Source organism: Sycon ciliatum, chromosome 10, assembly GCF_964019385.1.
Source record: "Sycon ciliatum chromosome 10, ocSycCili1.1, whole genome shotgun sequence".
Taxonomy (NCBI): Eukaryota; Metazoa; Porifera; class Calcarea; order Leucosolenida; family Sycettidae; genus Sycon; species Sycon ciliatum.
In genome coordinates, this window is record NC_088652.1 from 7,489,219 (window position 1) to 7,513,099 (window position 23,881).

General features: G+C 46.6%; 1 protein-coding gene across 1 annotated transcript in view; it reads right to left on the minus strand.

Moving 5' to 3' along the window:
* LOC135826584 (CUB and sushi domain-containing protein 1-like) overlaps window positions 1–23,881 on the minus strand; it is a 162,850-nt gene that overhangs the window by 81,573 nt on the left and 57,396 nt on the right. The window contains exons 5-8 of the mRNA XM_065339188.1: window positions 10,383–10,526; window positions 5,394–5,537; window positions 4,289–4,450; window positions 2,997–3,146 (exon numbers count right to left, since the gene is read on the minus strand). Of these exons, the coding sequence (XP_065195260.1) occupies window positions 2,997–3,146; window positions 4,289–4,450; window positions 5,394–5,537; window positions 10,383–10,526 (600 nt within the window). The remainder of the gene's footprint in view (window positions 1–2,996; window positions 3,147–4,288; window positions 4,451–5,393; window positions 5,538–10,382; window positions 10,527–23,881) is intronic.

Here is a 23,881-nt window from a genome sequence, read left to right on the forward strand (position 1 = left end):
CGTTTTAGCGGTTTTCCGATGCCTTGGCGGGTGTGGTAGTCACCCCCTAGCCTGGCAGGAGGGATTCACACTACACACAATCCCCATCACCATTATTATCACCCTTGGTCACAATGTGATGTGTCACAATGCAGCACAAATCTGTACTGATGTGTTGCTGGCGAATCGTGCTGTTCTTCTGCCCAGGCTACGCTCTATACTCTCAACATCTTTTTCCTCTTAAAATCACGCTGATTCTGTCACCCCATTTCCCTCGCGCTATTGAAATGTGCCTCCATCACCTCTGCCCTCTCCTCTCAAGACCTTCCGTATATATTCTATTTCCTCCGTATACAAAAACTGCGTGACATTTTTTCAACGGTGTTTTTGAGCAAAAACCTGCTCAACGAACCGCGCCAAAGGCTGTCATCGATTACCCACATTCATGTTGAAGTAGGTTGTGATGGTTGATCCCGAGCAGATTCTCCACGGAAACCATGCGTGTGCGGACGTTGCCGACAGGAACTCACGAGTTAAATGAAAACAAACTTAACACTTACTTTTTCGAAACTGACACCGTGACGAAGTCGAGCTCGCGGCTGGATCCTGGAACACAGAGTCACGCAGCACTCGCTGCCATGAAACTGGCCAGGGTCGTACTTGCGGTGCGCGCCCCATATGCAACGTGAGAACATAAATTGGTTCTGCTCGCACGGCAAGATAAAACATTTCAGTCGTTGCGCAATCAGCGCTGACTCCGGATCGGAATGTCGACGACCTGGCTTTCTTCGCCTCTCTCCAGTCAGACGTCTCCGTCGTCATATAGGGAATCGCAGGGACCTCCTCAAAGCCGTTGTAGAATTCTGGGAGGATTAACCTGCCGAGAAAATGCGAAGCGTGTGGATGTGCTTGAGCCACTCGTTTCCCGGCATAATGGAGGTCGCGGGTTGGAACGACTGAATATAGTCGACACCGATTCGTGCAGAGCTCTGGAGATGAAGAGGACGTAGCCAAAGTTCCGCGTCGGATCATCACTGCAGCTGAAAAGAATCTGAACGAAATGGGAGCGGAAGCAGCGACTGTGACTCGTCAGGTGACAATGACAGGAGCGACGAAGACTCTGAATAAACTCAATCACATTCGTCTGAGTTGCTTTTTTTCTTTGTGTCTAGCTTGTAAACAGGTTAGACAATGCCACGAGTGTTATTCCGAGTCAAACGGAACAATTCCAGAGCTGTGCCCAGCCTTCAAAAAAGTCACGAAGCTTTTTTTGTATACGGAGGAAGTAGTGATTGTTAGTCTTGGTCATATGCTGTCTGATGAAGTGTTTTGACACGAAACTCGGAGTAACAGCGGAAAGAGACTTGTTTGATTCATTGCTGTGTAATATGTTTAGATTATAGACCGGTTAGGAGGTCTATACAGGATATATAGACCGAGTAAAAGACCGAGGTCCCCAGAGGTATTTTACGATATATCCTGCATAGACCAACTATGAGGTCAATAATTTAGTATCGTGTTCTCCACGCAATAGTTTCTCTTCATATACGACATATCATTGTAATTCTAGCACTGTAAAGTACCGTTGATCCGCCCCACGCCATGTCGTTTCCCAGCTGGATTTTCGGCGGGGACGGGAATTAGATCAAGGCTGTCGAGTGCAGTACGATGTACAACAACGTAGAAGTTCAGACTCGATGTGCTGGATTGTGCACATTTTGATCCTGGATTGGCAAGTATTGTGTACAGCAGTGCATGCGTCGGTTCAACGTTGTATTTTCGTTGTATACTGAGCGTAACTTTCACTCGAATCGAGAGTTGACAGAACTTTGTCCTGCAGCAGGTGAGCAGATGCGGAACAAGACATCAGTGGAGTCCACCAAAGCTGCAATGACAACTGAAACAACTCAGTGTCGTGCAGGCGGCATGCAGTCACTGTAACTGCGAGTGATTTTCACTTTGCGTGGGACTGGACTCTCGATCGACCAGGGAGTCCTTAAAAAAATTTCCGACTCCCCGCTCGACTTGTACTGCCATGTGTACGGATAACGGTGTACGGTATTCGTTAGTGCAAACGAGCTGGTCGCACAAACGAGCCGAGTTTCTGGCAAGCGAGCTAACGAGTACCCGGTGAGATCGTTTCAACACTAATATATAGACAAAGTGTGTGGAGTCTTTGCTGCAAATAGTGCTCAATACCTGAAAAAGAGCAGGGCTTACCACACGGGGCAGAACAACAGAGACCAAATATATTTCTCGTAACTCCGAGTTTCTTGATATATGCCAGGAGAGGGTGGGTCTTGTGGCGCTGTATTAAAAGCTGTTTGTGAATGTGGGGACTGTATAGGTTTCAAGGCTAGCTGTGTTATTTAGGGAGAAGGCTGTGTGCAGAGTGTGTGGTTGTTGTAGGCATGGGGCTGTACGGCTAGCAGCTTAAAGGGGAAGTTAAGGCAAAATTAAAATTTCACCAGTTGTAGTCTTCGGGGTGCTGTGTCGAATGGTCGTGGTCCAAGGAAGCTGAGACGCTCCCTTCCTACTTGAATCCCAATCGAACTCGCGCACTTCCAACGAAACTGGGTGACAGCGCCTCAGCTTTCTCGGACCAAGACCATTCGACTCAGCACCCCGAAGACTACAACTGGTGAAATTTTGATTTTTGCCTTAACTTCCCCTTTAATATTAGTGCAGAATGTGTTGTTATAGAGGTTATGACTGAGCTGGCAATGTGATGTTAGCGCAGAGCACATATGGCTGGCCTGGGCAGGGTGTTGTGAGCACGGTGTGTACTCGGTGCAGTCAGGAGGCTGAAGAGACATATTAGATCATACCGTGGTAATTGAGGAGATACTTGTTCTCTTGTCAGCACTTGTTGATGCTGGATGGTGATACTTGTACATTTCCCTGGTCCAGAGGGAACACCGCTTTATGATGTTAGTGTACGCCCGGGCGCGGTCTTTTATCCTCCACTGGACTTCTTACTGGGCGATAGATAGTGTTTATATTTAACGGGTACTTACGAACACATTGTCCCATCCAAATCCAATTCCCTTGAGAATCGCAGGTCTCTGCTCGTGTTATTGTTTTACTTGTATATCCAGGGTTGCAAGTGACTATGCCATCATATGTGATGGATTGAGAATTGCGCACACGAGATTGACCATAGCACGCTGCAATTATGAACCACATGTACAAAGAACAGTCGTGATATAAAAAAATTTGCACGGCACATTTTATATCTTATTGATTATCAGAACCTTCCACCTTAAATGTGAATATTCCAATAATATTATGGAATCTACAACTAACGTCTTTGGTTTGGGTCCTGCCGTTGACAGACATCAATGTGTTCCTACTCATTTGTCGTTCAGAAACTTGATTTTGTATGCAAGCGCAAACTGCAGCTGCTGGATTTGGTCGAGGAAAGGTAATCCTTTTTTTAGAACACGGAGGCTCCACTGCGGCTAATTCATATCACGATCAGTCACCACAATCACACCAAGGTCGCTAACTATGCAAGCTCTATTCAAAAGAAATGAAATTTCCAAATTGTCGCCCTTGGGGCTTCATCAGTGAGTAAAATAATAGTCAAATGAAACTGGCTCTGTGGCAAACTAACTTATAATAGCGGAGCATTGATACATTGAGACATTGGCACTATAGAAGTGAGGAGAGGAGAGCACGAGGCGTCATACATTTAGCACTATAATAAATGAATGGCGAGGACAACAAGAGGTGCACACTGGTTACATGGTGATAATCACAGAACGTGAGAGAGAAGCGTGAGAGAAGTGTGAGAGAAGTGTTAAGGGAACGCAAGCCAGAGTGCAACATAAGAGTGAAACGTGTAACGTCTAACGTGGAAGTGAAACAACCGCACATGCACAAACTCAAACACAAACGCACACACACACAATCCCACACACACACAAACACACACACACACACACACTCTCACCAACACAAAAAAACACACACACACATAAGTGTCCTATTCCGTTAAATACCATCCCTCGTCCTCATTGATTTCGGGCCTTCTGTCCCTGATTTCAAACGCCTCCATTATCTTTCGGCTTGGGAGTGATGTCTCAGCACCCACAATCTGGGCGTTGTTGAAAGGCTCGAACCTCGTTCAGTTTCATTTCATTATTATTTTACTCCCTGATGAAGCCCCAAGGGCGAAAGTTTGGAGATTTCATTTCTTTTGAATAGAATTTGCAGCGTCAACGACCTTTGTGTGGTGGTGGGGACTGATCGTGATAAAGGTAAACCTTGCTATATAAAAATTACAAAGGGATCGGGTAAATCTTACCTGCGCAGGGTTCTTGGCCTTGAAATGTCCACTCTGCTTGATCGGCTCTGTATTCACAGGTTGCTTTTACATGCAGGTCCGTTTTGGAATAATAGAATTTATTGCATTCCACGTTACCACTTCTATCCACCCCACGGGAGTTTGTAAAGGTATTTCTGCAATCTGATACGAAGCAGGGAATATCCGAATAAAAACTCAAATTACAACGTGATTTAACTCGAGTTTGCCAATGTGCAGTAAAATGACAGAAGAAAAGTGAGTACATAATACATGTAGATGATATGCCAAATAAGCGCTCGGAAAGTTGAGAGTGCATGTGTAATGGGCAGCCGAGTGATAGGCGCGGTGAAATCAACAAGAATTACTTTTATTCTACTTTCAGGTACACACCTGAGATATAATTATTAGTGAAAGAAGAAGCGGCAAAATAAATAACTTTCTCTTTGGTGCTCACCTAGAGGTTGACTCCTTCTTCTTCGAGTTAGCTTTCATTGCTATCTAATCTAATCTAATCTAATCTAATTAAAACAGAAATGCGCAGCTGCTTTTATGCAGCAGACGCCGTACGCTTATATACGGAGATACACTAAATATACATCAGGCAAAGCTCCGTATTAGTTCCGTACTACTTCCGTATTGGTCGGCCAACTGAGACATTTTGGTGATTTTCTCGATTTGTTGGCAAAACACGAAGCCACCTTTTAGCTTGGCGCGGCTCCCATAATGTTGCTCTTGCAACAGGGCTTGCACTTCCGCCCGTTTCATAAAATGTGTTCCGGTTGCAGACATCGGACCTATCTTGTCGAACACTCATTGCAAGTGGAAGAGATCAACCTGGAATGGCGGGTAAAGATCTTTTGAAGAATCAATCGAAAATTTGTGCCCATTCCTGAATTTTTAGGAGGGAAGTGAAATTCCAAAACAAGTGCTCTATGATGCTATGAACTTTCAAGGTGGGAACGCCCTTCGCATATACACTACATCTGACCAGCTGGAAACATGCAGCTCTCGATACCTCTTCATGCCACGAGATTCCGCAGAACCATAATATTGGAAGAATGCACTGCAATGATGTTTGAAAGTCAACAAAACTGTGGATACTTACTGATGCAACTGCCCTGCCAGTCCCATTGACCATTTTGTCCACAAGTTGCGCTATCTTCCATATTTTTGGCATGACCATCAGAGCATCTTACAATTCCTTGGTCGGTAATTGATGTGACAGAAGGCAGATGATTATATCTGCAAGCTGATGTGAGATACCAGACAAATCATAGAATACACTAGATCAAGTGGATCAAGTTAAAAAAAATCACATCTGGCGTAAGACTAGAGACCGCGTTGTCCGCAAGTTCAAGCGTATTTGTGTTTTGTTCGTCGGCACTCCGTGAATCCACGTTGCGCTATAACAAACGACATATTACTGTGACGGCAACACTCGACGTGATCGCCAACGATGAGTACGATGACGGAAACGACACTAGCAGAGGAGTTTCTAGCAGTGAGTTGAGTGAGGGAGAGAGCCGATGATAGGTATGGGAGAGCGTAATAGTCAGTGTGGGCGTGTGTTTCGACCTCGTAAGTCTCCTGTGTATAATCATTTGGTATCTCGTGATGAATGTTGCCAAGTGTATTCTGATTCATGTTTCTCCTTTTTGTGTCGTGGACGTCATGGTGATCAGCTACAGGTGAAAGTGTTGGAGTCTGTTTTCCAATGCATTCATGAGCCTCACCATTGTGTTGAAAAAGAGAGTATTATCTATTTAAAATTGTTCAGCTAGTAGAATGGTGTGTTAGCCTGGCCTTGTTGGGCCAGAATTTTGTCAATAAGGTTGTTTCATAACTGAATGTTGTACTTTTGAGTGCTTGATTGTTATCGTTCACGCAAATTGTTTTTTTTTCTCTTTCCAGGTGGTTCACTTCCCTCACTGATCCTTTGACTTGGAAGTTCCCCCAATCCTTTCAAAATTAATCACATTATTATTATTATTCACTAGTTTGAGGAAAATACACAAACGGGAAATTATTGTTATTATTGTAACATGGAAACTGTGGGCACAAGTTGTGCGATCGAATCCACCAAATAAACCAGATACCAGTAAAATTGATCATTTTGGAAGAACGTCGGCCCTGTCCTGGGTCATAGCTGATGAGGAAAATACAAAATGTGTAATAAGTATGGTCTTCTCGAGGTGCAGAGTACTGTCCTTGTCCATTGTTTGGACTAAGCACGTGCCGAATATAGCAATTTTCTTCCTATTAATCAGTTTGCACTCAGTGACACGCGACATTGAAACCCAATAAAAAAGCTCTTCACATGGTAAACCAGTGATTTGCTGTGGATCCTTTTTTTCTTTTCATTCAAAAGGTTTTGTCGTCGGATTCGTTCTTGTTCGTGTTGAAGTTTCCGCTAACAGCCTTGCCGTTGGAGTTTACAGCACGTTGCCTTCTGCCTCATCCAGTTTGCGCCTAAGCGTTGTCGTGGTAATGGCACGGTTTCAATGATTTAACGTTGTCTTCCATTCTTTTTCATTTCTATTTATTTGGCGCATGACAAATTCCCCACAGTCAGGAAAAGGAAAGAGAAAAGACATTATATGACAGGTGCTCTGCAAAAACCGACCTTAGGTGCTATTTTGACGAATTTGAGTTTGTGCTGAAAAGAGAAAAAAACGCCAGACCCACCAGGACTCGAACCCGGGACCTTGCTTGTCATGAGCAATGCTCTAACCACTGAGCTATGGGACCGGGCTGAACCTAGAAGGCGCTGACAATTTCTTCACTCCAAAGGGAGCTCACAACACGTGCCACACATACTGATGGCACTTGGGTCTTTCTCCCTCCCCCAGGGGACCAACCACGGTCAGTTTCTGGACCCTACCAGAAGTGAAAGAGAGTGATAAATTTATGAAAGGACTGGGGGACTGAGTCCTGGTGGGTCTGGCGTTTTTTTTCTCTTGTCAGGCAGTTCACTTCCCCTACTGTTCCATGAATTTGAAGTTCTCCCAGTCCTTTCATAAATTTCCTATCCAAATGAACCTAGGATGGCAGTCGTGAGTCAGTCAAGTGTCAAGTTCGGCAAGAAGCGTGTGTTCCTAGTTGGAACAATCAACTTCAATCCTATCCAAGGTTCGAATAAAATACTACTTGTAAGAACTATCCTTAACATGTAGATGCACTTCTGCTGCGTCTGCATGTTCAATACATAAGAGACTTGAATAACTTCCGTCACTACATGGCCGAACCACAGCAGTCTTGGTTGCCTGCAGACTTGCGATAGTGGGGTCTGCTCGGTTCTGGCATAGGACGCTGTGTTACAGATTCGTTGTTGGTACGTGATACCAATGGTGGTACGTAGTTTCTTCCTGTGCCATACATTGACGACGTCAGTTAACGTTTTGCGATAGGGTCCAACGCGCACAATTGTACAGCAAGACAGGCATTATCAGGCAGGAAAACATACACAGTCTGGAATTCAGATTGTGGCGTTTCTATGGAATGCTTGCAAATGCCCGATTGGCTGCAGACACTCTGGCTGCTATGTCTTCTGCTGTGCCTAGCATACTCCCCAGCAGCTTCACCGATTTCCAGGAATCATCTTCCTTGGTCACAGTGAAGTATCGAGTTTTTGCAAAGTTAAGCTTAAGATTGTCATGGGAGGAAACAGGTTCACACACACAGACGGTTTCTTCCACCGATGATCGCTTGTTCTGATGGGCAGTGGTGTCGTCTGCGTATTGGGTGAAAGTTGCTGGTAGGTCTGACGCAGGTAGAGCTTGCTCTTGGATCTTACGCATGGAACCTTTGGCGTAAGTTATAAACATTATCGGTGACATTGGGTCGCCCTGGACGCCGCCGATGTTCGTTGTAAATGGTTTGCCTATTTGTTCGCCAAGTTTCGTGCGGGCTGTTGTGTTTGATACTAGGACTGCAGTGATGGACGTTGGTGCGCCAGCAGTGGCTAACCTCTCTAGAGCAACCCGATGAATGACAGTGTCAAACGCACCGCTGAAGTCCAATAGTGCCGATGAATATGACCAGTCGCCAAGTAGTGCGCACTCAAACACCGTCAATATTAGATACTTATTGTAAGAATTGCGAGAAAGCATATTTGCCAGGTGCCTAATTATCTTGTCGTAGGGCGGGGAGCAGGTCACACTTTTCTTTCGCAGCGTCCTAAAAAGGGGAACACCAGCCTTTCTCACCGCCTGTTGGTGCGACATCAGGTCGTGACCCACACACAACGGACTCTCGCTGAAGGTCAGTTTGAACCAGTACCGGAAAACTGCGTCGTTTGTGGACATCGACTTACGGATGCGTATTGGTAGGGGCGAGGTTCAATATCGGTGGTGGTGGCCTGTCTGCCAATCTTCTCAATCGTGGTGCCTTAGGGAATGGAAATACCAGCCTGCGACATCTCTTTGATGCATGTTGTCGGCACTGCACTCACAGACTCAGGCAATCCAAACCATACTATGCTATTTGAACGCGACATAACATGAGCCGAGCCAAGCTAATAGGTGGCTGAGGCATAATTTTTGGAAAATTCTTTTTTCATGCCAAAGTGATGTATATATATCCAACTTCCATCATGGAAATTTTGGTGCCCATCTGAAATGTGTATGTGCCATAAATAAGCATACATTGTGCACATGTCACAGAATGGCTGGTATCAATGGCACTAAGGATTCCAAGACATTCCGAAACTCCAAGAAAACATGGGACACCAAGTGGAGACGAAGCTTAGCAGGTGTGCAATCAATACAAGAAGAATAAGTACTTGTGTTCCAATTAGAAGATCTAAGAAAGAAGAAATAACAGATCTTCATATTAAAATTTTCATCCTGACTCATGTCATTTTATCACGCAATAAGTATTTTCATATCCTTCATCATGATGTTGTGACTATATTTTTCGCTGGGTTGGGGAACGTCGCATCTTACCAAGACAGTCCGTCATACTCTCTCCAATCACCTACGCCAGGATGAATTAATCCTTTCATGTAGCTCGTAGTGCTGTGCCAGAGATGTCCTACATATAGCCCCAGTAGACTGCACATTGCTAACAAGCGGCACTGTTTCTTTGTCCGTCCTAGTCCATGTCATTCTCCTTCCCTGCCAAGGATACTGGTAGAAGGCGCCACGGGACAATATGCTAGCAGGTAGAGGCAATGCATCGCTTCGTCGTGTGGCACTATTTCCTTGAAACGAGGAAATTTTGGAATCCAGTACGCCACGCCATGAACACTAAATTGAAGTTAGCCGAAACAAAGTGAAACTCACCAGGCCGCTTGTCAGAATGATAGTCGGAAGGCTTGTAGACGTCTCCCCATAGCTATACTCGTCGCTCTAGTCGTGGCCACGATAAGAAACACAGCCACTATGAATGAGCGACTCTTCCTCGTCAAGTAGGTTTGGGCGCACACGGATACAGAATGTCATCCTGCTCACCTCCACATTCTCTAGAAGCTCCATTACGATGTCTGGCATTGCTGCGGAATCCCCACAACGATGAAAGAGGGAACACTGAAGAAGTGTTGCTCAAACATAGAAGGCTTCTCTCTTCATTCTCTTGCAAACTAGATACTTGAATAAAAGTGAATATTTTCGCGATCGCGCTCGAGTAGAATTTTGCCAACTGAGACATTTTGGTGATTTTCTCGATTTGTTGGCAAAACACGAAGCCACCTTTTAGCTTGGCGCGGCTCCCATAATGTTGCTCTTGCAACAGGGCTTGCACTTCCGCCCGTTTCATAAAATGTGTTCCGGTTGCAGACATCGGACCTATCTTGTCGAACACTCATTGCAAGTGGAAGAGATCAACCTGGAATGGCGGGTAAAGATCTTTTGAAGAATCAATCGAAAATTTGTGCCCATTCCTGAATTTTTAGGAGGGAAGTGAAATTCCAAAACAAGTGCTCTATGATGCTATGAACTTTCAAGGTGGGAACGCCCTTCGCATATACAATACATCTGACCAGCTGGAAACATGCAGCTCTCGATACCTCTTCATGCCACGAGATTCCGCAGAACCATAATATTGGAAGAATGCACTGCAATGATGTTTGAAAGTCAACAAAACTGTGGATACTTACTGATGCAACTGCCCTGCCAGTCCCATTGACCATTTTGTCCACAAGTTGCGCTATCTTCCATATTTTTGGCATAACCATCAGAGCATCTTACAATTCCTTGGTCGGTAATTGATGTGACAGAAGGCAGATGATTATATCTGCAAGCTGATGTGAGATACCAGACAAATCATAGAATACACTAGATCAAGTGGATCAAGTTAAAAAAATCACATCTGGCGTAAGACTAGAGACCGCGTTGTCCGCAAGTTCAAGCGTATTTGTGTTTTGTTCGTCGGCACTCCGTGAATCCACGTTGCGCTATAACAAACGACATATTACTGTGACGGCAACACTCGACGTGATCGCCAACGATGAGTACGATGACGGAAACGACACTAGCAGAGGAGTTTCTAGCAGTGAGTTGAGTGAGGGAGAGAGCCGATGATAGGTATGGGAGAGCGTAATAGTCAGTGTGGGCGTGTGTTTCGACCTCGTAAGTCTCCTGTGTATAATCATTTGGTATCTCGTGATGAATGTTGCCAGGTGTATTCTGATTCATGTTTCTCCTTTTTGTGTCGTGGACGTCATGGTGATCAGCTACAGGTGAAAGTGTTGGAGTCTGTTTTCCAATGCATTCATGAGCCTCACCATTGTGTTGAAAAAGAGAGTATTATCTATTTAAAATTGTTCAGCTAGTAGAATGGTGTGTTAGCCTGGCCTTGTCGGGCCAGAATTTTGTCAATAAGGTTGTTTCATAACTGAATGTTGTACTTTTGAGTGCTTGATTGTTATCGTTCACGCAAATTGTTTTTTTTTCTCTTTCCAGGCGGTTCACTTCCCTCACTGATCCTTTGTGTTATGAACCCTCTAAGATTCTCTAAATTGTCAGGATCGTACGACCACACGGCACGAGGACAACTGTTTTCCTTTACACGGTATATTTCACTTCATCTGATAATTAACAATGAACACTAATAACACCAGCTATTTATAGCATGCAAAAACAGCGTACATGCAAAACATAAGCATATAAAACTGGACATAACAGCGTATACAGCAAAAACACACACAGCGCATATAGCGTATGCCATGCAGCAACATCAGCGGTACGGCGGAGTCGAAAGACAACATTGCGACGAATGCAACGCCATAAGCGCGAAGGCCTTTCCCAATTGAGAACTGGTGGTTTGCAACATTCTCCCCACCAAAGGGCTTCTCACCGCCGTACAACAATGCACACAAGTCAAAAACGATCCGGGGCTCTGACTACGCGCCCAGAACGCGTTATCTCCTGCTGCCGTGGTGGTGGTAACGGTGCTGACGGTTCATACGCTGGCTGCTGAGGGACGATAGCAAGTTGAGCGGTATCTGCAAGCCCAGGAGCCACGTCCTGTGACGATACTTCTAACGGCACTAACCTTTGGATCGGCCTCAACAGGGTACTGGTACTCAACTTAACCTTGGCAACACGACGCTTACCATCTCGACCAGGGAATAACTCGATGATCCGTCCCAAACGCCAGAACTGTTTGCGCTTGGTATCATCGAGAACAAAGACAACATCACCCACAGCTAAAGGGCACGACATGGTCTGTTGGTGTTTGTTCAGCTGACTTAGGTACTCCACCTCCCAACGATTCTTGACATGCTCCAGTGTCCGACTGAGGTAACGCAATCTCGATGACATCTGCGCAGCGTCCAGGGTACCTGCTGGCTTCTCTGACGACATCCAGATGTCACCCATCATCATTGCAGGGGTTACTGGTGGCTCATCCAGGCTATCAGACACATAAGTTAGCGGACGACTATTCACCACTGCTTCAACCTCATACAAGAGGGTCTCAAGCTCCTGGACCTTCAGAAACGCTGTTCCCATTACCTTTTTCAAGGCACTCTTCACTGTACCAACCATTCGCTCATAGAAGCCTCCATGCCATGGTGCAGCTGGAGGATTGAACATCCATGGCACACTCAGTTTGTCAGATGCCGCCTTGAACGTTGTGGCGTTGTCAGACCTGATCCGAGACGGCAAACTACGTCTCGCGACAAACTTCCGAAATGCCATCAAGAATGACTCGGTACTTAAACTATCGACCACCTCCAAGTGAACTGCTCTGGTGGTGGCACACACAAACAATGCTATCCATACCTTCGGAGATGACTCACCACGGCGCACGTACAACGGACCAGCATAGTCGATGCCGGTAGTTGCGAACGGCCTCTCGTGAACAACTCGGTCTTCTGGCAGCGGCGGGCAGACTTCTGAGGCAGCCTTAGCCTTGTAGCGGCGGCATGTAACACATCGCTGAGTAATGTTGCGTAGCGCTCGTCGACCACCGATAATCCAGAATTTCTGACGGATGAACGACAAGACTCCTTCTACACCTTGGTGCATCCTTTCAACATGCTTTTTCTCCAACAGCAACTCGGTCAGATGATGTTTGCCTAACAGGACTGGGTGCTTGGCTCCATACGCCAACTCGCTGTGCTGAAGTCGTCCCCCGGCTCTGAGCACTCCATGCTCATCCAGAAACGGTGCAAGCTGATACACCTTCGACCCGGGCTTCACTGGTTGACTTTGTTTGATCAGCTCAAGATCCTCAGCGAAACATGCGGCTTGAACGATGCGGTGCAATACGTTGTCTGCTGCAAAATAGAGTTCAGCACGAGGCTCAGTGTGCTTCCACTGCAACATCCGAGTCACCATGCCCTGTGCCCTCGACCATTTACTGAATCGGAGCCACCATTCCTTATCAGATTCTCGACTACAGGTGGTGGCTGACACTCGTACCTCTACACTGGACTCATCTGTAGCTGCGGTTGAGGATGCGGTGGGCCAGTCATTGGGCTCCGTGATCCAGGTTGGTCCGCCCCTCCAGAACGGACTACGGATCTGCTGTGCACTACTCCCACGCGACGGTAAATCTGCTGGGTTGTGAAGGCCCGGGCAATGGTTCCACACAATGCCGACCTTCTTCGATATCTCTTGGACTTGACTGACGCGGTTAGCCACAAATGTTTTCCATTTGTACGATGGATTACTGATCCAATGAACGGTAGTGAGACTGTCAGTCCAGCCATAGACTTGCGTGATGGTCACACGCAGCTCCTTCACCACAAACTCAGCGTAGCGAGCCGCTAGACATACTGCTTGTAACTCAAGGCGGGCTAACGTGGGCGGAGACACAGGTGCCACTTTGGCCTTGGCAAATACCAAGTGCGACTGTCCATTGACGACGGCATACAAACAACATCCAAACGCTTTCTCACTGGCATCGGCGAAGGCATGAAGCGCAATCGGCGTGTCAAGATTGCAGCAAATCCAACGTGGTATGTCAATGCTCACCACTTCGGCTAACTCTCCCCACCATTGCGCACATGCGGCTGCGATGCCATCAGGCAACATATCATCCCAGTCGCCTCCGACTTTCCAGGCTTGCTGTAGCAGTATCTTTCCCGGCACAACTGCCGGTGCTGCTAGACCTAGCGGATCAAACACTGATGCAACACACTTGAGGAGGGATCGCCGGGTCCAAACAGACGGCCTATCGGACTCGCCTAGCGCTGCTATGCTGAGCAAGTCATCACTGGTTTTCCATTTCAGACCGAGGACTTTATCTCCGGCCTCTGGATCGCACGGGATTTCGTTGCCTCGCCACTTGCGTAACTCCATGCCAGCATCCGTAAGCACACGCACGCTGAACTCTTGCATCTCCTTGGCTTCCGAGGCATTTGAGACACTAGAGACCAAATCGTCAACGTAGAAACTCGTGAGCAAGAGATCAATACGATCTCGCTCTTTGGGTGCAGACAACGCCCGTAGCTCCTTCAAGTGATGCCGAATCACCGCAGTAAGCATGTACGGCGAGCAGTTTACGCCAAATGGCAGTTTCGTTAGCCTCCAGGTTAACAGTTCATCGCTGTCGCTTCGACCGGGCCACAAGAAACGCAGGTACGGACGGTCTTCGGGATTAACCGCGACCATGAAGAAAGCCTTGCGGATGTCCGCTTGCAGCGCGCTCTTATATTCACGGAACCGTAATAGTGTAATAGGTAGCCGAGTGGTAGGCGCGGTGAAATCAACAATAATTACTTTTATTCTACTTTCAGGTACACACCTGAGATATAATCGTTCGTGAAAGAAGAAGCGGCAAAATAACTGACTTTCTCTCCGGTGCTCACCTAGAGGTTGAATCCTTCTTCTTCGAGTTAGCTTTCATTGCTATCTAATCTAATCTAATATTCCTCTTCTATTCATCAAAACAGAAATGCGCAGCCGCTTTTATGCAGCAGACGCCGTACGCTTACATACGGAGATACACTAAATATACATCAGGCAAAGCTCCGTATTAGTTCCGTACTGCTTCCGTATTGGTCGGGCAGGGATACTACACCCTCCCTTCCTACAGATAATCACGCCCTCGTGATATTCAAAAAATTAGTGAGGAGTTACGAACACAGCGTCACCCGGAAGATGGCAAATTATATCGGAAATGATAACGTTTAGAGTAGACAGAAGAAATGAACTGATAACAAATCATAAAGTAGAAGCACACCAGGTTCACACGATCTCACGGGGTCAAAAGGGGAAAGAACTGTCCTCCAAATAGGACCTGAAAAACCACAGCACTCTTGCTGCACAACGCTGGCACAACCCGCCAGGAACATCGCAGTTCAAAAACCGAACTGAATACACTATAACTATAAGGGGCGTTGTCACACACATTGTCCCACGTTAGCTGGGTAAACCGTGGCTCACCATGATCAGACGCCTACCAAACTAAACTGGATTCACACACTCGCATAAAGGAAGACTGAAGAGAACAGGAAGACTGAAGGAAGACAGGAAAGAAAATGCCATACCTGGAATCAGCGTTAGTAACCACGGCGGCGGCTGGAGCTATGGCGGAGGGCGAGCCAGGTTTTATCTTCATCTTCGTTGAGCCGGTCACTCAGAGCGGCTAGCTCGGCGTCAGACAAGTAACCTCCCTCCTCGTCTTGAATCGTGGTCTTCACATTGTTGATAGCATCGCTTTGCGCGACGCAAAGAGTGATGGTCTAGCCAGGAAGAGTGTTGACGAAAATCTGCATCCCACCACGGAGACGAAGCACCAAGTGAATAGTGGACTCGTGCTGAACGTTGTAGTCACTCAGGGTTCGGCCGTCTGCCAACTGCGTGCCGGCAAAAATCAAACGCTGCTGGTCTTGGGGAATACCCTCCTTGTCTTGGTCAGCAGCCTGCATGTCGTCGTCCTCATCAGCTTCGCCATCACCACCGGTAGTATACATGTAGGTAGCGGGTCGCTTGGAATCGCCATCGGAGTCTCCAGTGAGTGCCATGCGGAGGGAAGGGTGATCCACGCTAGCACCCTGACTGAGCTGCAGGCTAATAAGCAGTGCCAGGCCGAGGAAGGCAAGAAACATGATTCTCATCTTGATTCGTCGCACGGAGCTGTAGCGGGTTGAGCCATCGGAGTCTGGGGTCGAATCACGTTGTTTTATATAAACTACACCGCTGCCAACAATGTAATGGTAACCGTACTACTTCCGTATTGGTCGGGCAGGGATACTACAATAGCATACCTGCGAGACTCGGCAATAGCGACGGTCCAGGGTCAACCATGTCGTTCAACGACTTGCCATCTGGAGCCGTCGCCGAGGCATTGAACACCACTCTTAACTTCGTGGTTGCAGCGTGCTCGCGGAATACACCATGATGCGGTACATAGTACCCGGCATCGCTCTCACATGGCTCCAGCTCAATTGCTCCAAGCTCGCGGTACTCCCTGATCAGCACATCATCATAGAGCGCACGCTTCCCATTCCTCTTCAGCTTTTCAAGAAGCCACGTTGCGATGACTCTAGCTTGAGCAAAGTTATCCGTTGGGCGACGCTCATTTCGCCACAAGAGACCCACTTGGTACCCGCTGCCCTGGCGACATAGCGGGAACGATGGCAGGTGCTGATGTTGTTCTGGAGGTTCATCCAATTGCCATAGTTGTTCAATGTGGGCTGTGACACATGACACGGTCACCGGCTGACTGTTTCGACTTGGTGCAGACGCTGGACCAGATAATACATTACCTATCTCTGTGTTCCACACCGTCTCACCATTAACTTCCTTCTTGCTGTGCAGTACCGCGTTGATATAGTCTGCACCAATCAGCATATGTATTTCGTCTGATGTCCCTTGTTGAGGCTTGTCACTCAGCTCTACTCCCCAACTGTGCCACTGCGCAATGGTCTGCGGACTTGCGCACTTCAGGTCCAGCTCAAGCGTTGGTTTCACGAACGCGCGTACCCGAATGCTAGCCGAGCTACCCTGGATCGTGATGGCGTACTTATCCATGCGCTGTTGGGTTGGTTCCGCGCCGAACGGCTTCACCTCTACATTTTCAACCCCAACGTGTCCTGCATCGATTGCTGACACCAACGCTGCAGTCACGAATGACGCCTCAGCACCCGAGTCCAGGAACACGCGAACCTTCGCGTTTCGAGTTCTTCCCTCAACTCGTGCCACTCCGGTCATCAGCCGCACACTTGGTGAGTGTAGACAGCACGACCCAACATTCTTCTCCGTAACTATCTCAGTCGGTTTCTCCCGGCTGTAACCTGCTCTATCCAACACATCATGTATTAGCAGGTGGTGTTTCCTCTGGCATTTCGTGCATCTCGAGCCTGACCGACATTCTCTGGCCATATGGCCATACTTAAGGCAGTTCCAGCAGAGTCTCTCTCGCTGCAGAAAACCCTTTCTCCCTTCCTGTGGCAGCGACTTTAGCTGCTTCTCTGCATCTGCGACCGATATCGCCATGCACTGTGCCGACGCCGTGGGCCTTGGCACGGATCGTTCTACTGGCTTCCTGGCAGTATCACCCTGTCGTCCGTGCGCGACCTGGTAAGACGCGCCGTGCTCCTGTACCTGGCGCAGTGACATCCCATAGCACTGCCGTTCGACCAGGTACGTCTTCATCTCAGGTCCGCATTGCTCCAAGATTACCTGCTTTGCCATTGCTTGCAGCACCGGGGACATTTTTCCTATATCGGAGCTATACTTGGTGTCCACCTCGCCATCTTCTGTCATAGCGAGTGTGGCTCACACCTCTACCTCTCGGCAAACACGGACAACGTATTGATGAAACGACTCATCTGACCGCTGCTTGCCTGTCAGCAATGTCTTCCACGCTTTATCCGGAGTCTTTCCGAGCGAGGCAAGCAACTCTCGCTTTGCTTCCTCGTAATTGTTGCATCCAATACATATCCTCTCCGCTTTGCTACCCGCTAGCGCGATGCGCAGTCGCAGCAGCCATTCGCTTTCTTCGAACTCGTTCTTGGAACAGATGTCCTCGAACAGGTCAAGATAACGCTCCAATGGCTGCGTTCCATCATATGAGGGGATTTTCATCAACGGTTGACGCCCCCCCCCGCTGTGACTGGGAGATTCCTCTGTACCTCCCATCGCGGCTTTACCCTCACCCTCATGCGCATTGGCGATGCGCTCGTTAATCTCGTTTAGTGTTTTGGCAAACTCGGTGCGGAGCGCCTCCTCTCGCCGTCTGGCACTGCGCTCCTCACGCTCCGCGTACTGTTGGAGCCTCTGCTCCACATGTACCTTCAACAACTCGCCTTCTAATCCTAACCGCTCTCCATTGTCGATAAAGCTGGCTTCCAAATTGTTCCATAGTTCCTCTGCCATGCTCGCTCCTATCCTGGCGTGGTCGCCAAATGTTATGAACCCTCTAAGATTCTCTAAATTGTCAGGATCGTACGACCACACGGCACGAGGACAACTGTTTTCCTTTACACAGTATATTTCACTTCATCTGATAATTAACAATGAACACTAATAACACCAGCTATTTATAGCATGCAAAAACAGCGTACATGCAAAACATAAGCATATAAAACTGGACATAACAGCGTATACAGCAAAAACACACACAGCGCATATAGCGTATGCCATGCAGCAACATCAGCCGTACGGCGGAGTCGAAAGACAACATTGCGACGAATGCAACGCCATAAGCGCGAAGGCCTTTCCCAATTGAGAACTGGTGGTTTGCAACACTTTGACTTGGAAGTTCCCCCAATCCTTTCAAAATTAAACACATTATTATTATTATTCACTGGTTTGAGGAAAATACACAAACGGGAAATTATTGTTATTATTGTAACATGGAAACTGTGGGCACAAGTTGTGCGATCGAATCCACCAAATAAACCAGATACCAGTAAAATTGATCATTTTGGAAGAACGTCGGCCCTGTCCCGGGTCACAGCTGATGAGGAAAATACAAAATGTGTAATAAGTATGGTCTTCTCGAGGTGCAGAGTACTGTCCTTGTCCATTGTTTGGACTAAGCACGTGCCGAATATAGCAATTTTCTTCCTGTTAATCAGTTTGCACTCAGTGACACGCGACATTGAAACCCAATAAAAAAAGCTCTTCACATGGTAAACCAGTGATTTGCTGTGGATCCTTTTTTTCTTTTCATTCAAAAGGTTTTGTCGTCGGATTCGTTCTTGTTCGTGTTGAAGTTTCCGCCAACAGCCTTGCCGTTGGAGTTTACAGCACGTTGCCTTCTGCCTCATCCAGTTTGCGCCTAAGCGTTGTCGTGGTAATGGCACTGTTTCAATGATTTAACGTTGTCTTCCATTCTTTTTCATTTCTATTTATTTGGCGCATGACAAATTCCCCACGGTCAGGAAAAGGAAAGAGAAAAGACATAATATGACAGGTGCTCTGCAAAAACCGACCTTAGGTGCTATTTTGACGAATTTGAGTTTGTGCTGGATTGTTAACCCATGACCCTTTCTTCAACTTATGGTGAAGTTTGAGGTGGATCGCATACATATTCAGTTAGATACAATGACAATTTCTTTGCACTTTTCCTACATTTTTTTGGAGCCAATTCTGTGAGAATTCAAGCAGCATGCTTGCAACCAAACTTTGCAGAATAAATCTGTATGTCCTAATCTTCTAAAAGAAAGGTTTATGATGGCATTAGCATAACGGGACAGGTAAGATCGAGGATAATACGACACCGTCTATCGCCTTGATGACGGCAAAAAAAGCATAGGGATGTTATTAATTTTTCAATTCTCCTATTTTTTTTTCAGGCATATCCTGGGATTCGAACCCGCACTTTCGCCCTACTTGCATTTCCCCATACACCTCGCATTGATAACCATTCTTCCAAGTTGCTTCACGTTATGATCTTGCATTTGAAAGCCCAATTTGAATATTGCGGCCAACTCTATGTGGCCAGCTGTGTTTGATGGTACGGTACGGAACAGATACGGGATAGCGCCAGGCGTGACACAAACAAACAAACAAACAAACACACAAATACCAAATTAACGCTGTGTGGACCCTGGCTAGCGCCAGACGTCACTGATGTAACGTCGTCTGCATAGCTACGGAATAAAAGTAGGTTAGTACTGGCTTGTTGTACTGGGCAAACGAGAGAGTTTGGAAGCTCAGGGCTCTTCACTATGTCTTGATGACCTAGACAAAAAAAGCATAGAGATGTTATGAACTTTTATAAATTTCTCCTTTTTTTAAAGACATAACCTGGGATTCGAACCGCACTATCGCCCTGCATGCATCCCCCGATACATTTCGCAAATATACTAATTCTTCCAAGTTGCTTTACGTTATGATCTTGCATTTGAAAGCCCTATTTGAATATGCATTGTGGCCAGCCGTCTTTGATGGTGCGGTACAGGACAGGTACGGGACAGATACGGTCGAGGATAATACGACAACGTCTACCGCCTTGATGACCTAGGCAAAAAATGGATAAGGATGTTATAAATTTTTCAATTCGTCTATTTTTTTTAAGGCATAACCTGGGATTCGAGCCCGCACTACATGCATGCATTCCCCCATACACTTCGCATTCATACTCATTCTTCGAAGTTGCTTCACGTTATGATCTTGCGTTTGAAAGCCCTATTTGAATATTGTGGCCAGCTGTATGTGTATGTGGCCAGCTGTGTTTGATGGTACGGTACGGTACGGGACAGATACGGGATAGCGCCAGGCGTGACACAAACACACAAACAAACAAACACGCAAATACCAACGAGAGAGCTTGGAAGCTCAGGGCCCTACGCTATGCTTTTTTGCCTTGATGACCTAGACAAAAAAAGCATAGGGATGTTATCAATTCTTTAAAAAAATCCTTTTTTTATGACATAACCTGGGATTCGAACCCCCACTATCGCGCGCCCTCACCAGAATGCCGAAAGACCTTTTATCATACATACGTTTTGCCTATTTTCTTGTATTGCTGTGTGGTGTGGTGTGGCGCTGGTAATGGCCTCTTTGTAAAGCTAGAGATTGTGCATCGACGGATTCTCCGGGCAATACTTCGTTTGCTGCCCGAGACTAACATAGCCGTTCTCTATGAAAATTGCTGTACATTTCCTCTGAAACATTACATTGACCAATCCTCCTGCGTATACATTCACAAAATCAAACTTATCACTGCCCCTCAGCATGTGCAGCATTCCTTAAACTGGTTCAATGAATCCTCAACAAGCCGGAACACGCTTCGTTTCCCGATTGCAAGAAACAATTCTATGAGCAAATCCCCTGTATTCCTAGCATACCAATTATGGGATTCTCTTCCTCAGCAATTAAAGTCCAGCAACACCCTCAATGCATTTTTAAGCTTGATAAATATACACGTACGTCAATCTTCATTTACTAATCATTGAATTCAATTCTCTTTGTGTATTACTTCAAGCTCCGAAGTAAATCACATATGCTACCTGTACAATTCAGTTGGGTTTGGATTGATCTTTATAATTGATTTTGGTTTTGGATTGATTTACTTTTATTTCATTTTCATTTTCATTTAACTTGCCATATTTGTCGTGTGCATTTTTGCCTTCTTGTTCTTTTATTCCATGGCTGGTAGCCCTCATTCATAATATTGGTTGACACCATGTCATCCATGAATTGAGAATAATAATAATAATTGAGAATAATAATAATGAGGTGCGATTTCTCACAAAAGTGTGCAGAACACAAGGGTATACAAGTAAGAACTAAGCGTGACAAGTGTGTATCAGCAACAAAAACAAAAAAGTGAGAACGAATGATAATAATAATAACAACAATAAACAAGAAGGTGACAAAACACATTTAGGCACAAGTGGCAACAGCGTTGCCACAATACACAAAAGAACATTATTTGAACAATTTTAGGGTAATAACACTATCTTTCTGGACACACAAATTCGGCTTATGAATGCGCTGACAAACAGCTTCCAAAACTTGTAACTGCAAAAGATAACCATGACGAGCACGGCACAAAACAGAAAAACAGGAATCAGAATAAGTACGACAACAGTCAGTACTAGAAACCAAATGATTGTATACTGAAGACTTATTACGAGACGGACGCACACAATCTCGACTCACGCGCACACCCTCACACTCACTCTCACCCTCACTCAGCTCACCTTCTCCCTCACTGGCCGGATCAGGACCTGCTCCGTCATCCACAGCGGTTCGACTCTCCTCCTCACTTGCATCGTCCTGCGTCTCACCTTCACCACCCACGCCAACCGTGAATGCCGTTGCCTTCATGTCAGTCGTCGTCCTTTCCGATTGTTTCCTTTGTATTTTTACCGTGAATTCATAGGTCCGGTTGTAATCTGCTGTAGATCTCCGTGGTCTGTCATTTGCTGCTTTGTTTTGTGGATTAGTTGTTGTTGTTGTTGGATGTAAACCTGGTGTTGTTGTTGGATGTGAAGCTGGTGTTGTTGTTGCAGCCAGGGTTGTTGGTCTTTTTGTTGAATCCTGCTCTAGTTCCGGTGGGACAAATCGACCGCCGCGGGTGCTCTCCACCAACACATACCTCGAAGGAGGAGGGTCAGGGGGAGGCAGAGGTGCTGTCACCACTCGAGGCACAGCCCCATGCAAAGCACCCAGAGGCACAGACTTAGGCACACCCGAGGGCTGCACCAATGGCGGTTCCGCACGCACCTCCAAAGAGCTGCCAAGCTCAAGCCCGTCCAACACAGATGTCAGAGGGGGAGCGGCAGACAGCGACAGGGAACTATCCTGCCGTGTAGGTGATGGGTTTTTCCTAGGCCTCCCGCGTTTGGGCCTCTCAGATTGCGCACTGGGTGGAAGGATGTGAAGTGGAGTGTGTTGTTTGATACGTGCGTTCAGGTGCTGAACAGTCCTACCAACATACCGACTAGCACAATGTCGGCATTCGAAGTTGTAGATAACATGACTGAGGTGGAGGGTTGGTAGGACGTCCTTCCGCACCGTGAACGCACGCATTGTTGTGAAGACTGGCACAAAATGTACTGCATAATAAGTACGACGGACGATAGACTTGACTTCGCGACACACTTTGATCGATTCCTGCCCCTTCCATGGCAAACATAGATAGACGGGACAGCGAGGTGGACCAATCAGCACCGATTTCGGTTTCTGCTCCATGGACAGAAACTTACGCAACAAGAATTCCGGATAGCCATTCTTCAAGAAAACAGATCGAAGAAAATCGAGCTCGGCCTGCAGCTTACTGGGCGAACAAATACGTTGCGCACGGTCCACGAGGTTACGAACTAAGTTGACCTTGTATTGAGACGAACAATATGAATCGAAGGCAATGTACTGACCGGTGAACGTAGGCTTACGATACACAGAAGTCAACATTTCACAGCCAGTCTTCTCTACAAGCACGTCTAGAAATGACAACTTACTAGACTGCTCGTGCTCACAAGTAAAGCGGAGGGAAGGATGTAGGCTGTTGAGCACATCGAGAAACAATTCACTGCTCTCAACACTGTCAAAATGCGTGAACGAATCGTCAACAAAACGCACGTAGAACGCGGGCCAAAGCGACTCATCAATCTTGCACTCACAATAACCAACGAATATATTGGCGAGGACGGGACCAAGAGGAGATCCCATCGCCACACCATCCACTTGCTTGTACATCACATCGTTGAACGAAAACTCGACACCAGTTGTAACTGACAGTATCAAATGACGAAACGCCGCTTCCGATACCCATGGAGTATCAACATCATCGTTACGGTACAATACATCCATACAGATGTCAACAGTCTCATCAATAGGAACATTCGTAAAGAGACTTACAACATCGAAGGAACACATGTGTGCATTGAGAGGGACCGGACTATCACGAAGCCTCGCAACAAAGTCGAAACTATCCTTCACAGTGCGTTTGCAATAGTAATCTTGAACAGGCTGTAGGTAGATGCACAGCCATTTCGAGATAGAGTATTGAGGGGAGGCGGTCATGGATACTATTGGTCTAACAGGGCATGTAGGTTTATGGATTTTAGGAAGGCCATAGAGTCGAGGACGAAGGGTACCAGTCGGTTTGATGCGATCGAATTCATGTTTTGATATTTGTTCTTCATTCTTTAGCTTCTTAAGATAAGTTACAAGATCCTTTTCTACTTTTTCAGTTCGACCACAGGTCTTGACCGGACCAAGTGTACGGAACTTTGATGTGTCA